The sequence below is a fragment of the Scyliorhinus canicula genome, chromosome 15 (genome assembly GCF_902713615.1).
Source record: "Scyliorhinus canicula chromosome 15, sScyCan1.1, whole genome shotgun sequence".
NCBI classification, from domain to species: Eukaryota; Metazoa; Chordata; class Chondrichthyes; order Carcharhiniformes; family Scyliorhinidae; genus Scyliorhinus; species Scyliorhinus canicula.
In genome coordinates, this window is record NC_052160.1 from 44,731,346 (window position 1) to 44,747,485 (window position 16,140).

General features: G+C 44.9%; 1 protein-coding gene across 1 annotated transcript in view; it reads right to left on the reverse strand.

The window, feature by feature from the left end:
• Nucleotides 1-2,328, reverse strand: part of LOC119978118 (delphilin-like) — a 202,580-nt gene extending 200,252 nt beyond the window's left edge. Inside the window, exon 1 of the mRNA XM_038819519.1 lies at nucleotides 1,906-2,328. Coding sequence (XP_038675447.1) covers nucleotides 1,906-2,020 — 115 coding nt within the window. The 5' untranslated portion in view covers nucleotides 2,021-2,328. The remainder of the gene's footprint in view (nucleotides 1-1,905) is intronic.
• Nucleotides 2,329-16,140: the final 13,812 nt, after the last annotated feature.

Below are 16,140 nucleotides of genomic sequence, written 5' to 3' on the forward strand. Positions count from 1 at the left end.
CAGGAAGCTGTCGTAACATCTTCATTGCGTAGCAATCTGTGATGCCCTATTTATTTGAGGGAGAAGAAACTTTGAGTAGATGGCTGTCAGAAGAACAGGGCTATCTTTTGCATCCACAACTGTTGACCCCACTAAATAGTACAAGGACACCTTGGCCTAGCTACCTCAGCTTTCAATCATATGCTCCATAAACAGAACCTTAGATTTCACTTCTCCTTCAACCTTTAATAAACAGATGTATTGTAGCTTAGTCCAAAGCAGGAGAATGTTCAATAGGACAGTGGCCATTTGCAAGACTGTATTTGTAGTATTTCTCAGTGGTGATAAAAACTTCTCAAAGCGGTTGAATCAATCTTGATGAGTCTGACAGGGAATGTGAGCACATAGTATAGTTACTTTCACCTCCTTCCTTATGTTGGTACATGTTTTACTTATTTATATATAGGTGCTAGGAAGTTGGATGCCTCGACTGACCTCTCTCCATGCAGGTTGACACCTTTGCTTTTATAAAAGAGGGTGGGCTTCAGCTTCAATTAGGACCACCTCCTTTCCCACTCATTCCCTCATACAAATAAGTCAGGTGAACTCATGGTCCAGGTGCACACTGAATATCTGGGCTAAGCTATACAACATTTATAATTTTAAAAGGCTCCAAGGTTTCTCATTTAGATTCTTTGTGCTCCATTTGCCAAATCGCCCATAAGGAAAAGCCCACAATGGCAAGTGCAAGGAAAATCTGAAAATCGGAGGATTTATTTGACACAATTTGCAGAACTTGACCTCTATATCAGAAATTCCACTGCTTTGTTCTATACAACCTATGAGTGTCAAAAGAAAAAGAAAATCACTGTATGAAATTCTTTGGGGTGATAGTTCTGGCTGATAAGTGCCTTTATGATGGGGATATAATAAGAGCAGTCAAAGAACAGAGCTTGAGAAAACGCTTAATGCCATGGAATGATGCAAAATAGACACAAACCATTTTCAGAATAATACAGTAGAAAGTAGAAATTTGGTACATTGAGTATCATAATTTAATACAAATTATATGAAAGCAAATAGAGCAGACCGTCCACTTTCATTCATTTGGGTTTAAAATGTGACCCATTTTTATGTGTGTCAGTCTTAAAGATAAACATGAACAGGATCTCATTCGTTTTGATCGTAATTTGCATTCTAATCTTTCACCGATGTGAAAGGCATCCTAGGTAGTTCAAAATCAACTATTGTCGCTGAAGTCCTCCTGTGTTTTCTATCAAAAGCATTTCAATCCATTTTATGGTAGACGACAGTAAAATTAAAATGGGAAAGGCATTGTCACCTGAAGTTAGATATTTTCTCTGATAAGCTTGTGCAGTTTATGAAGAAACAGATTGCTGCCTTCATTATAAATGTTAGGCAGAGAGCGACTTCGTAGTTAAACAGGAATGAGTTTTAATATTCAATACTTGGTGTGTAAGTTTCCCTGATAACAATCAATGCTTTTCACTCAATTAAGCAAAGATGAGCTTTAACATTGATAGATCCGTGATCTAGGTCCCAAAAAGCAATCCCACCGGCAAGTGTTCCTGACAGACCAGAAGAGATGAGGAACTCAACATCTAGCAAGTCACAGACCCACATCCTACACCCTGGGACCTAACACGCCGGAGAATTTGCAGTATTTTTAGAATGAAGTCTTCTGTCTTTTGTTTGTGTAGATTATACATCACGTTATCATTTGATACTTCACAAAACACCCCTCCCCCAAACCCTTACATCAGCTGATTCTTCACATTACTTGTTGAAGCTGCGAAGTTTGCACTACACAAGGATTCACTGCCGTTCGCCATGGTTGCTATGGAAATGTAAACCAACAGATTTAAAAATAATTTGTGAAAGAGCTCATAGCAGTGAGACACTTACAGAAATCTTTGGGTGAAGAAGGCAAGTCATTCGAACCCTGACTCAAGCCATGTTTTGACCTTCGGTTTCTCAGCAGCCTCTTCATTCGACTCATAATACTTTCCCTTTTAGCCATGGTCACAGATTTATTACTATGTCCGTACTGATTATAGGATGAAACAAAAGTCCTGGGTTCAACGTCACCTCAAGTGCTTTAAAAAAAAACACCTTACAGCATAATTTTTTAGAGCAGTGAATCCGGTCAGCCACCTTCTGATCCTAACATCAACATCCTTCTCAGGCAATCAACTCTCGTGCACCAGCCTCACACGTTTGTCTTTTACTGAATCTCTGATATGGAGAAGGAAGTCCTGCCTCCTGCAGAATGAGAACACGTTTCCCTCTGAATTCATCCCAACAGCAGATGATGCAGGAGGAGCTGCTCAGTGTCCAGAAAACAGACTCACACACACGTGAAGTGCAGGAACACCAATCATTCTGCTCTTAATTGCTGCCTTAGAAGAAACAGCTGGGGATATTCAGATGTAAATGGACTTAGAGTCTGGAGAGTTCTAACATGGATTATATCGGTAAAGAACATTATGGACTCAGAAGAACTGGGGAAGTGGATCAGCACAATGTGACTGACGTGAAAATAATGTTTACATCTTATGTACATTGATCCAATGCAAGAAAGGTCCCTCAACACTCCCCATATCCTATGTAATTCCTTCAATCTGTGGAACCCCACCATATCTCAACAGTCTTCAATTTAATTTTTCATTTGAGAGGACCTCCCTTGAGATCCCTCTCACACACAGTAAAGTGCAAATGTCAAATATATATAACCCCTGAGTTCAAAGAAAGGTGGCTCCATAATCAGCGGCAGGCAACTGAACAATGGTCAAATTTATTGAACAGTAAACTGGGAAATGAACAATGCTCAGTACAACTGTCACAACCATAATGATTTACAGAAGTTGTTATTCTCAAAATGTCAAAATAAGAAAGAGAATTTTCCTGTATTAACTCACATAAACCTAATCCCTGCTGTCATTCACTTCTCACGTAGCAAAGCAGTACACAAAGCATTGGTTAGACCTCATTCTGCAGACCTCAGAGTGATTGGGATAAACTCAGTCTCAAATGTCCCATTTAAACTCTTTTTACTGAAACAAAACACATTAAAATTGCATCTCTCATTCCTACATTTTTTTTTTAGAAAATATTTTATTGAGGCATTTATCATTTTAACATTTTAACATTCTAAACAAGAGCGGTCCAACACACGCAAAAACCCCACAATAACATACCCAACTTCCCCCCGCCTTAACTCCTAGCTACCCATATATTAGATTCCCTTATTCTTCACTTCCATGCCTCCCCATTCCCCCTCCCCTCCATTCCATCCCCCTCCTGCTGACGGTCAGTTTTCCTCAAATAAGTCGATGAACGGCTGCCACTCTGAGCGAACTCCGTCTCTGGGCCACCAGGGAGGCAAAGGCCACAATGCCAGCCTCTCTCCCCCACTGGCTCCCGGATCTTCCGACACTCCAAATATTGCCACCTGTGGACTCGGAGTCACCCTCCCTTCCAGGACCTCTGATATGACATCTGAGAATCCCTGCCAAAATCCCCTCAGCTTCGGACAAGCCCAGAACATATGTACATGATTCACCAGACTTCCCCCGCACTGCCCACATCTGTCCTCCACCTCCTCAGAAAACCTACTCATCCGGGCCACAGTCATATGAGCCCTGGACCACCTTGAGCTGGATTAGGCTGAGCCTGGCACACGGTGAGGATGCATTGACTCTCCTCAGGGCCTTCTCCCATAGCCCGACTTCCAACTCCCCTCCCAACTCTTCGTCCAACTTCCTCTTCACCTCCCCGATTGGGACTCCTTCCCACTCCATCAGTTCCTTATATATTTCCAAGACCCCTCTCCAACCCCTGCTCTAGACATCACTTTATCCTGTAGTCCCCCTAGAGGGAGGTGAGGGAAGCTTGGAACTTGCCTCTGGACAAAATCCCGTACCTGCAGGTACCAGAGTCTGTTCCCACCCGGTAACTCAAACTCCTCCTCTAGCTCATCCAGGCTCGGGAAACCCTCCTCAATGAAGAGATCCTCAAATCTCTCAATCCTTGCCCGCTGCCACCTCCTAAAGCCCCCACCCAGCCCCCCCGGAGCAAACCTGTGATTATCACAGATCGGTGACAATACCAAATCCCCCTCCAGTCTCATGTGTTGCCTCCACTGCTCCCAAACTCTCAGGGCTGCCACTACCACTGGATTTGAGGAGCAACGAGCCGGTGAGATTAGCAGAGGTGTCGTTAACAGAGCCTTCAGACTCGTGCACTTGCAAGATGCCGCCTCCACTCGCTCCCACACCAACCCCTACCCAATACCCATTTCCTAATCATCGAACTATTGGCCGCCCAATAATAGGTAATAAAGTTCAGAAGGGCCAAGCCCCCTTCATCGCGCCCCCGCTCAAGAAGGACCTTCTTCACCCTCGGGGCTTTCCCGGCCCATATAAAACCCGAGATTGCCGCATTCATCTTCCTAAAAAGTGCCTTGGGGATGAAGATTGGATGTCACTGAAACACAAACAGCAATCGCGGGAGTACTGTCTTCTTCACAGTCTGTACCCTCCCCACCAATGACAGCGGGAGCACGTCCCATCTACGGAAGTCCCCTTTCATTTGCTCAATCACCCTGCCCAAACTTAGTTAATGAAGCTGACCCCAGTCCCTTGCCACTTGAATCCCCAGGTACCATGGGCGAAATTCTCCGCCCCCCACGACGGGTGGGAGAATAGCGGGAGAGCCTTCCCGACATTTTTCCCGCCCTCCCGCTATTCTCCCACCCCCCCGCCGAAGTCCCGACCCGAATCGCTGCCGCCGTTTTTTTACGGCCGGCAGCGATTCACAGCTGTTAGATGGGCCGAAGTCCCAGCCCTTTCCGCCGTTTTCACGAACGGCAAACACACCTGGTCTTGCCGTTCGTAAAACGGCGTCACCAACTCGCTTTTTATAACCATGGCACCGATTGGCACGGCAGTACCACGGCCGTGCCAAGGGTGCCATGGGCCCGCGATCGGTGGGCACCGATCGCGGGCAGCGGGCCCGATGCCCGCGCACTACTTGTCCTTCCACCGCCCCGCAGTATCCATTCACGGGGCGGCTGAGGGGCAACCCGGCCCGCGCATGCGCGGGTTTCGCGCAAAAACGCGATGACGTCACCCGCGCATGCGCGGGTTGGAGTCTTCCAAACTGCGCGTGCGCGGCTGACGTCATATGACGCGTCAGCCGGCGCTAACTCCGGTAAGCGGGCTTAACGATTTTCGTTAAGCCCGTCTTGCCGGAGCCTACGGCGTCGGGCTGCTAGCCCCGACCGGGGACCAGAATCGGTCCCCCGTCGGGAAGGGGCGCGCTGCCGTAAAACCCGCCCGGGTTTTACGGCAGCTTTACGATTTCTCCCGTTTTGGGAGAATCTCGCCCCTAAAATTCCTTCCCACCACTTTGAATGGCATCTCCCTCAGTCTCCTCTCCTGCCCCCTTTCCTGGATCGTAACACCTCACTCTTGCCCATACTCAGTTTGTAACCTGAGAACCGGCCAAATTCCTCCAGTAATCACATAATTCCTGCTATTTCCCCCAATGGGTCTATTATATAAAGGAGTAAATCATTCGCATAGAGCGAGACTCCATGTTCCACCTCCCTCTCTCACTATCCCCCGCCAAATGTCCGATGCCCTCAGTGCCATTGCCAAAGGCTATCTGGCCAGGACAAACAGTAGTGGGGAGAGTGGACACCCTTGCCTTGTCCCCCCCTAACAGACTAAAATACTCTGATCGAACCTGGTTGGTCCTTACATTCACCAGCGGTGCCTGATATAGCAACCAGACCCAATCAACAAATCCCTGCCCGAACCCAAACCTTTCCAGGACATCCCACAGGTACTTCCACTCCACCCGATAAAAGGTCTTTTCTGGTGGTGCGAGATGGCACCACCATCTCGACCTCATGTCCCTCCGCAAGCATCATTATTACATTTAGGAGCCACCTAATGTTGGAGGTCAGGTGTCGTCCCTTCACAAATCCCTTCTGGTCCTCTCCTATTACCCCTGGAACACAATCCTCTATGCGCATGGCCAAGATATTTGCCAGCAATTTCGCATGCACATTTAACAGGGAGAGTGGCTTACATGACCCACAACTCTCTGGATCCTTATCCCCCTTCAAAATAAGGGAAATCGATGCCTGCGATAATGTTGGGGGGAGCACTCCCAGCTCCTTGGACTCATTAAAAGCCTTTACCAGAAGCGGCCCCAACAAGCCGGAAAACTTCTCATAAAGCTCAACCGGGAGCCTTACCCGATTGAGTCACCCCCAATCCATCTATGACCTCCCCCAGCCCAATTGGGGCTCCCAAGCCCTCCAACTCCTCATCTATCCTCGGAATCTCCAGCCCCCCCCCCCCCCCCCCCCCCCCCCTCAGAAATCGCTTCACATCAACTTCCCCGACTGGAGGTTCCGATTTATACAATGCCCTATGATATTCCTGAAACACATCATTCATCCTGCTAGATCCAAAAGCACCTTCCCCCCTGTATCTCTTACTTTCCCAATCTCTCTCGCCGCCTCCTGTTTCCTCAGCTGATGTGCCAGCATCCTGCTGGCTTTTCCCTATATTCACAGACCACCCCCTTTACCCTCCTAAGTTGTTGATGTGAAGCGCTGACCCGTGGACAGGAGCCCAAATTCCAGCTGCAGTTTCTGACGCCCCTTCAGAAGCCTGTCAGAAACTCCGCATACCTCCTGTCCACCTGTAAAAGCCTGTCTAACTCCACCCGCTCAGCCTTCTCCTTATGGGCTCGAATCTCTCATTGCTACATTAAGTTTGCAGCCATTTGCAAATTGCATAAGAAAGTCAGCAGCTGTCACCTTTAATTCAGACATTTGTCAGCCTAATTAATTTTTATGTGTTTTGGGGTTTAGGTGTTCCTCACAAGACCAGCACATTATTACCCATCCGTAACTGTCCTTGATAAGGTGGTGTTAAACCACCTTCTTGAACTACTGCAGTCCACACAGTGTAAGTACACCCTCATTACTGTTAGGTTCACCCAGAGTGGTGATAGGTAGGAAATTCCCGGATTTTGGTCGAACAATGATGTGGGAAGAGGATATATTTCTAAGACAAAATGATGTGCAAATTGGAAGGGAACTTCTAGCTGGTGGTGTTTCCATGCGCCTGTTGCCCTTTTCCTTTCAGGCAGGCACAGGGGATTGGGAGGTACTGTCGAAGACGCCTTGGGGAATTGCTGCAATGCAAGGTACCTGCATTCATGGTGTGCCAGTGATGGAGGGAGCCAGTCGATAGGATGTAAGTCAAGCAGGTGGCTTTTTTCTGGATGGAGTCAAGCTTCTTGAGTGAGACAGATAAGGAGTATTCCATCACAATTGTGACTTCTGACTTATTGATGATGGCAAGGCTTTGGTGAGTCAGGAGGTGAGCTACTTTTTGCAAAATAACCAGCTACTGACCAGATCTTGTAGTCACAGAGATATGTAGCTGGTCCAGTTAAGTTTCTGGTCAATGTAAACCCCAGGAGGTCGATAGTGGGGGTTTCAGCAATTGTAATGTTGTTGAATCTTATGGGGAGATGGTTTGACTCTGTTGTTGAAGATGGTCATGGAGTAGTACTTGTGTGGCACGAATGGTACTTGTCAATTGTCAGCCCAATCTTGATGGTTATGCAGGTCATTACCATAAGAGTTGTGAATGGAACTGAATATATGGTGCATCAGTGAACATCATCACTTCTGGCCTTATAATAGAAGCAAGGTCATTGTCAAGACAGCTGAAGATGTTTGGACCTAGGATACTGCCCTGAGGAATATCTGAAGTGCTGTCCTGGGGCTGAGATGATTGGTCTCCGACAACTACAACTATATTCCTCTGTGACTTTATGATTGAAACCATTGGACAATTGTTCCCCTGATTTCCACTGACTTCAATTTTACTGGTCTCTTTGAAACCATACTCAAGTCAAATACTATCTTGATGTCAAAGGCAGTCATACTTACCTTGCCTCTGAAATTCAGCTCTTTTCTCCATTTTTGGGCCAAGGCTGTAATAAAGTCTGGAGTGAGTGGTCCTAGCGGAACCCAAAATGACCACGGGTAAGTAGGTTATTGTTAAGTAAGTTCCATTTGATAGCATGGTCAACAATACTTTCACCTGAGGGAGGAGCAGTGCTTCGAAAGCCATTGATTTGAAACAAACCTGTTGGACTTTAAGCTGGTGATGTAAGACTTCTTACTGTACTCACCCCAGTCCAACGCCGGCATCTCCACATCATCAATACTTTCCATCACTTTGCTGATGATTGAGAGTGGATTGATGGTGCAGTAATTGGCAAAATTGGACATGTTCTGCTTTTTGTGGACAGGGCATACCTGGGAGATTTTCCATTTATGATCAGGGTTTCAAACTCATTAAATTGAATAGAACAACAGCTTAAGCAGAAAGGTGTGAGGAAATGCTTCTTTGGAACAATGCAAATGTAAAGACTCGTTTACACCTCAAAATACAATGGGAGGGATTTTCCAGCCCCTGCAGCATGTTTTCCAGAGGTGGCTCGCCATTGGCCACTGGCGGATTTTCCAGTCCCACCAATGTCTGCGGGTTTTGCATGTCTTGCCTCGCCAGCAGGGAACTCGCCACGGGGGGGGTCACCTTTGGCGGGACCGGAAGATTCCACTGGCAGGACAGGCTGGAAAAGTTAAGCCCAGTGTATACTCTTGTATCTGTCAAAAAAACCTCTCACGTTATCTAATTGTATCCGAGAAGTGAGGTTTTGTGGTGCAGTGGCAGTGACCCTATCTCTGAGCCAAGAGCTCTGGGTTCAAGTCCCACTTCAAGACTTGATGGCCATGAAAGATGAAGTGTGGTCAAACAGATTGACTATCAATTTGTAAATGCTTCCAATATGGCTGATAGCAGGTGGTAAAGTGTGGGAGAATTTCCTGGTCAGACATTCTGCAGAAGCCTAATGGTAAACAACTGCAGTACTTTACCAAGCATAATCGTGGACCAATCCAATCCAATTTCCTGAGAATACTGGACAATTGTTGGCATACCTCTGTTTGGAAAACCTAGAATTCCATATACTTTTTAAAAAGCTTGACCAACTTTCTTCCCGAATTTAGCAATTTCTGAATTTGTTTCTCTGCACTTTTAGAGTATATTTCCTGCCATTCATCCTTCCGTGTCAGCTCATATGTTTCCATATTATATAATTAAACTGGGGGTTGGGGGGAGTGAACGTGCGACAGAGTGGTGATAGGACATAGACATTCTCTGCAGGAGACGATCGCCAATTGGGCGGGGAATGGATTCCAACGCCGGAATCAGGGACTGATGCCAGTCCGCCATGTCCCACCCCATCCAAACCGACATTATCGTGACCTGCGCCACGCGCCGTTACTGCATCATCGGCCATTCCACCCGTGATGCTCCGCCCCCGATGGGCCGGGTTCCCGATGGTGGGGACCACGTGTGTGCGGGAACCTGGCGTGCCGGCTGCGGACTGTGTACAACGCTGCCACACTCGGCCGGGATCCGAGCCACTGGCCGGCAGGCTCTGCTAGGACTGGGAGAACTGGTGGGGGGTGGCCAGGGGATGGGCTGTGGGGTCGCAGTTGGCGGGTTGGGTTCACGCACGGCCGGTGCCATGTTGTACAGCTTGACCGATGCAGGTCGACAGCCGTGCGCATGCGCGGCCAGGTACCCGGCCATTTTCCGCACGGTCCACGGGAGTTTCGGTCAGCGCCGGTGCTAGCCCCTCACCGGTACTGGAATTGGTGAGGGTTTTGCGCCAATTGTTTGGCCGTGAAAGTCCACACATGCTCCACTGGCATCAGCACTTATAATAATAATCGCTTATTGTCACAAGTAGGCTTCAATGAAGTTACAGTGAAAAGCCCCCAGTCCCCACATTGTTTGGGGAGGCCGATACAGGAATTGAACCAGCACCACTGGCCTTGTTCTGCATTACAAGCCAGCTGTTTAGCCCACTGTGCTAAACCAGCCCCTAGAGTCCCAAACGGAGAATCCAGTCCTATGTTCACCTGCCGAAGATGAATTACTACTGATTCGTGCTCCCAATCAGGAAGCGATTCCCAATCATCAGCCATGCAAATTTATGCACGGCAAGAATTGGGAGGAAATCTTGAAGGAATCACGCTATCAGGCTGCCATTTTGACTGGGCGGCCCGATAGCAACATTCTGCGGCTAGCAAGTGTGGACCCCACACTTGGTCCCCGCATTGCAAAGCAGCCCCCCCCCCACACCGCATCGCACATCTGTCCCGCACTGCCCCATGCATCGCACAGCAGCTCCCCATTGCTGGATTTTCAATCACACCACTTCATGCTTCAGTGGTTTTGAAGAGTCCAGTTGGAAATTGACAGCACTTAAACCTCTTTGAAGTGGCTGATGTTTGTAAACATGGTGGTTTCGGCACTTCAGAGTTACTGAAGCATGGAAAAGATGAATGAAGCAAGTCTCTTAGTTGTGTGTGTGTGGAAGCTGTCAATCATAGCCCATCAAGGATCTGAGAGGTTTAAACGCAGGTCACTGCTTTCTCTTTCCAGGAATTGACTTGTGTTTCTTCCTCTGTCTGTGCCAGCAGGTGTATGCCCGGGTGAGTGCTACAACAGTACTTTTTTTCACTGCCTCTGCCTGGACTGCTCTCTCGTTTCCAGACTGGTGTCTCTTTTCTGGGGAGCTTACAGGCAGGTGTCTCTTTTCTGGGGGACTTCCTGACAGGGATCTAATTTCTTGGTGGTGTATAGGGGCCACCCTATTTACGGGGTCTCTTGGGGGTCTCTTTATTTAAGAGTCTCTAGAGGGCGGAACATGGGTGGGATCTGGTGGGGGTGGTATGGGCAGTTCTGGCATTTCGGGAGGGGGGGGAGGGTGGCCCTCGGATGGACTTTGGGGACAACTCCCTAGCCTGCTGCAAGGTCCGCTATGTCAGGGTGTTGATTAGCTTATCTTGGTTTGAAAGATGGTTTCATTCAGATGTAGATCCGGAAAAATATTCTGAGGTTGAACCTTCTTAAGTTGTCTACAATTTCTATGTAGAATGTTACTTTCAGGTGTTTTCATTATGTATGATCTGGGTGCTGCTTGTCTGATGATCTTTGCAGGGGCAGACTAACCTCCATGAGGAATTTTTATCCTAACTGTGTCATCTGGAGATGAGTCCAGAAGATAGCATGCAGGTTATAATATAATCTTTGACAATCACGTAGCTGTTGCATTTTCTGTAGTGCTGGAAGATGATCAGATTTGGAAACTGTTATGCAGGTAACGTTGTTCTCAGATCTCTACTCATGAGCATTTGAACCTGTTGATAATGGAGTTGCTCGGTAAGAGAGCATTGCAAGATGGATGTCTGATGCAGAATCCAGAGCTTTATTAATTAGTTGCTTAACAATATGTACTCCTTTTTCTACTTTCCTGTTCAACGTGGGTAATGTGGACTAGATGATATGTGTTTAAAATTGTAGAGTCTTGCAAACTCAGCACAGTCATTGCTATCGAAGCATGGTCCATTGTCTGTTATGACAGTGGTTGGAATTCCATGTCGGGAAAATTTTTCTTTGTTTGCTTTTATCACAGATTTGGAGATTAGATCTGGAAGCTTCAATACCTCTGGATAGTTCAAGAAATAGTCGATAATGAGCACTTAGTCACGACCATTGGAATGAAATAGGTCAATGCCTACTTTGGCCCAAGGAGAGATTACCAACTTGTGTTGCTCTTTCCTTACACTGCGCAGGCTGGAACTTTTGACACATCTCACATCCCAAAACCATGTCAGTGATGTCCAGATTTATGTCTGGCCAGTAGACAGCTTGTCTAGCCTGTCTCTAACATTTTTCAATCACGAGGTGTCCCTCATGAATCTGGCTTAGTATCATGGGCCTGAGACGCAGTGGAATGACTATCCTATCAAGTCTCAGAAGTAGACCATTTATCACTGTTAAATCTGCTTGAACATTGCAAAATTGTGGACATTGCCCCTTCGGTCACCCATTATTGATGTGGTGAATGACTCATTGTAGCAATGCATCCATTTTAGTCTCCTCTCTTATTAAGTTGATTTTCTCATCTGATGCTGGAATGTTGTCTGCACACATCTGTACCTGAGATTCAATGTGTTGAATTAATTCCAGTGGTTCACTTTGCAAAGTAATGAAGCGTGATAACGCATCTGCTTTTATCAGATCCTTCCCAGGTGTGAAGATGTGGTCAAAATCATAATGGCGGAGTTTCATTAGAATTCTTTGTAGTCGTGGAGTCATGTTGTTGAGATCCTTTTTTATGTGTACCAATGGTCGGTCTCCACAGTGAAAGTGGGTAGTCCATAAACGTAATCATGGAACTTTAAAATTCTGGTTAGCAGACCAAACATTCTTTTTTGATTTGAGCGTAACAACATTCTGTTGGTGTCATTGCTCTAAATGCATATGCAACAGGAACCCAAGATGAGTTGTCACCCTTCTTCAACAAAACTGCTCCAATTCCGTTCTGACTGGCATCAGTCGAAATTTTTGTCTCCTTACTTGGATCGACAAATGCTAAGATCGGTGCAATGGTGAGTTGAGATTTCAAGTCAAACCATTCTTGTTGATGATCCTTTGTCCATTCAAACGACGTTGATTTATTAATCAGGTTTCTCAGAGCTGTTGTTTGGTTGGACAAATTAAGGATGAATTTGCCTAGGAAGTTGACAACGCCAAGAAAATGAACTGCTCTTTTGTCCTCAGGGACTTTCATTCCTTGAATTGCTGTGATTTTGTCAGTGTCAGGTCACACAGCTTTTTTCTGAAATTTGGTCTCCTAGCAACTTAAGAGTAGAAATGTCAAAACTGCATTTGGTTTGATTAAGTTTGAGGCCATATTTATGTATGCATTGAAAGACTTTACTCAGTCTCGAGACATGCTCTCTGGTGTTGATGACCATATGATGATGTCATCCACGTAGACACGTACACAGTCTACTCCCTTAGTCATCTGTTCCATAATTCGGTGGAATATTTCAGATGCAGAGATAATTCTGAAAGGCATCCTATTGTAGCAAAATTTGCCAAAAGGTGTATTAAAGGTGCAGAGCTTTCTGCTTGACTCTTCCAACTGAATTTGGCAGAAACTTTGCGATGCATCAAACTTGGTGAAGATGCGAGAATTCACCATTTCGCTGGCAATTTCCTCTCTCTTTGGTATGGGATAGTGTACCCTCATTATGTTCTCATTGAGATCCTTGGGATCAATACACATCTGCCGATCACCTGACGGTTTCTTCACACAAACTATCAAACTGACCCAGTCAGTCTTGATATTGTACCTTGCTGCAGTAGCCTTTCTAATTCCAACTTCAACCTTTCTCTTAGTGGAGCAAGAATTATCCTTGGTGGATGTACTACTTACTGGCTTAGCATCCAATCGAAGTAAAATTTTGTACTTAAATGGTAAAGTGCCATGCCTTTGAAGACATCTGGATACTGATCAATGACTGTTTGGATATCCTTTTGTAGATCAGGATGAGACAAAATTGCAGAATAAATACGCTGAATTAGGCTTAGCTCCTTGCAGGCTTGTGCACCTAAGAGTGACAATTTATCTGACTTGACAATCTCAAATCTTAGTTTTGTTTCAATATCCTAGTTGAAAACAAATAAATAGCATGGTGCCATGGATGAGATAACATTGCCATTATAGTTTGTAAGTTTACAGGCTGCTGAAAGAATCTTTGGAGGTTGCTTGAGTCTTGAAAGGTCGAGCTTGGATAACAAGTTAGCTGACGTGCCTGTGTCCAGTTTAAAATTGATTGGGCATTCATTTACTTTGAGTACTGTGTTTCATTCAGAATCTGAAGTAATGGAATTAATTGGTTTGGTAGGCGAAGTTACTTCTGTGGAGTTTTCATATTTTTCAATGATCACTACAAAGAATGTATTTCCAAGGGAGTAACTATTTGAATCAGTTGAAAAATCTTGCTTTAACTTTTCTTCTTTTGATTGTACACTCCTAACTTTTATCTACCTTGAAATCTGTTTGGAAGTTTTAGATGCGAGTGTTGATCTGCACTGTGCAGCATAATGATTGAATTTGCCACATTGTGAGCATTGTTTTCCTCTGGCAGGGCATTTTTTCTGAAAGTGGGAGTTTCCACACCTTGTACACGTCATTGCATTGACGTCATGACGCACAACACCTCTTCACGCATGCGCAGATCGGTTTTCAGCCGTCTCGCATTTCTGTTCGAAGTGTGTATGTGCGGGGCTAGAATGCGCATGCACAAGATGGCCGCCATCTGAAACGTGCATCTTTTTGATCTGTGTCACTACCGTTACACGCTCTGCCTCGTGGGGAATTTTCGCGCCCTTTTCACAGAGAAAATAGTCTTGGTACTGATTTGTTTATTGTTGATGAACCAAAGACATTTATATCACAATTTCTAAAGTCAATGCTTTTTGCCTAGTAATTTTTCTCTTAAATGTTCATCAGTAATGCCAAACACTATTTGGTCACAAATCATGGAATCATGAAGTGCAGAAAACTTACAGGTGCTAGAGTGTGCTAGTAGCCTAAGATCTGTTACAAAGCTGTTAAATGATTCATCTTTTCCTTGCAATATCTTCTTAAATATGCAGCGCTCAAAAGTTTGATTGGTTTGAATCTTACTTTAAACTTTGTTTTGTCTTGACCTTCTATGTAATTATATGAATTGTAGATCTCTATCGCATGTGGCCATAGTTAGTAACAGTGCTATTTTGCGAGCATCTTGGCATTATTTAAGTCAGAAGCTTCTAAGTAAAGCTGAAATTGTTGTTTAAACGAACGCCAGTTTACACTTAAGTTACTGATGATCCTGAGGTGTTGAGGAGCTTGTGTTCTGTCCATCGAGCTGGGAATCATCATATTTTTTCGGAAGGTAATGCTTCTGTTGTCGAATGGCTGCAAAAAATTTTTCTTCTTTTCTAACTTAACTAAATCTATTCTCAGTAGTTTGATGTAGCCAAACCTGGTACCATGTTATATTACTGGGTCTAGTAATATGTATCGTTCCTAGTTACTGTTGATGACGATGGTCTGATTGTGTGATCCTGCAGAAACCATGAGTCTTCAACTTAAGCAAACTCATTTATTTAAAGTAACGATTGATTATATTTGAGTTCGACACTCTACAGCACTATCTCTAGAAATCAAGTAATTAAATATGATTGAATTAACTGATTCACAACTATAAACATTAACTATACTGAGAGCTACCTAAATACACAACTGCTTACTAAACACCCCTGGGTAAAAAGAGGCCAAGATTCTTTAGGAGCTGCCATTTATACTGGATCTTGTAATGCCCTCTAGTGGTAGTGTCACAGCTAGATGTTATAATTAACCCTTTAGTTATATACACATATACATATAATTACAGTCCCCACATCCAAATCAGTAACATATATTGTGAACAGCTGGGACCCAAGTACTAATCCTTGCAGTACTCCACTAGTCACAGCCTGTCAATGTGAGAATGTCCCAATTATTTCAACACCCTGTTTTCTGCCTGTTAGCCAACCCTTAATCCATGTCGGTGTGCTACCTCCTATCAGTGTGCGTTCATTTTGCTCACTAGCCTTATGGGGGGATTGTACCAAAAGCCTTCTGAAAATCCAAGTATACTATGTCCATCCTTTATCAATTCTGTTCATAACTCAACAAACCACCACAGATTCAGCAAACGTTACTGCATATTCATAAATCCATGTTGACTATGCCCAATTAGCACATTCTTATGTAAGTGTCCACTTATCACATCCTTTATAACGGTGACATAGTGGTAATGTCACTGAATACGTAATCCCAAGGCCCAGGCTGATGCTCTGGGTACATGGGTTTGAATCCCATCACAAAAGTTGATGAAATTTAACTTCAATTAATCTGGAATTGAAAGCTACTCTCAGTAATGGTGACCATGAAACTTACGTTCTGGTGCTTGGCCGGTCGGAATAAGTGCCCTAGAGAATGTCTAATTTGTGACTAGTTAAATGTTTATTGTTAAACAATAACGTGGGTTAGATAGCTATAAGAAAATGATCAAAATCTACTATTATAAATGATCTAAGAGCTACTACAAATGTGACTATCCGTTATGACGACTATCTCCAGACT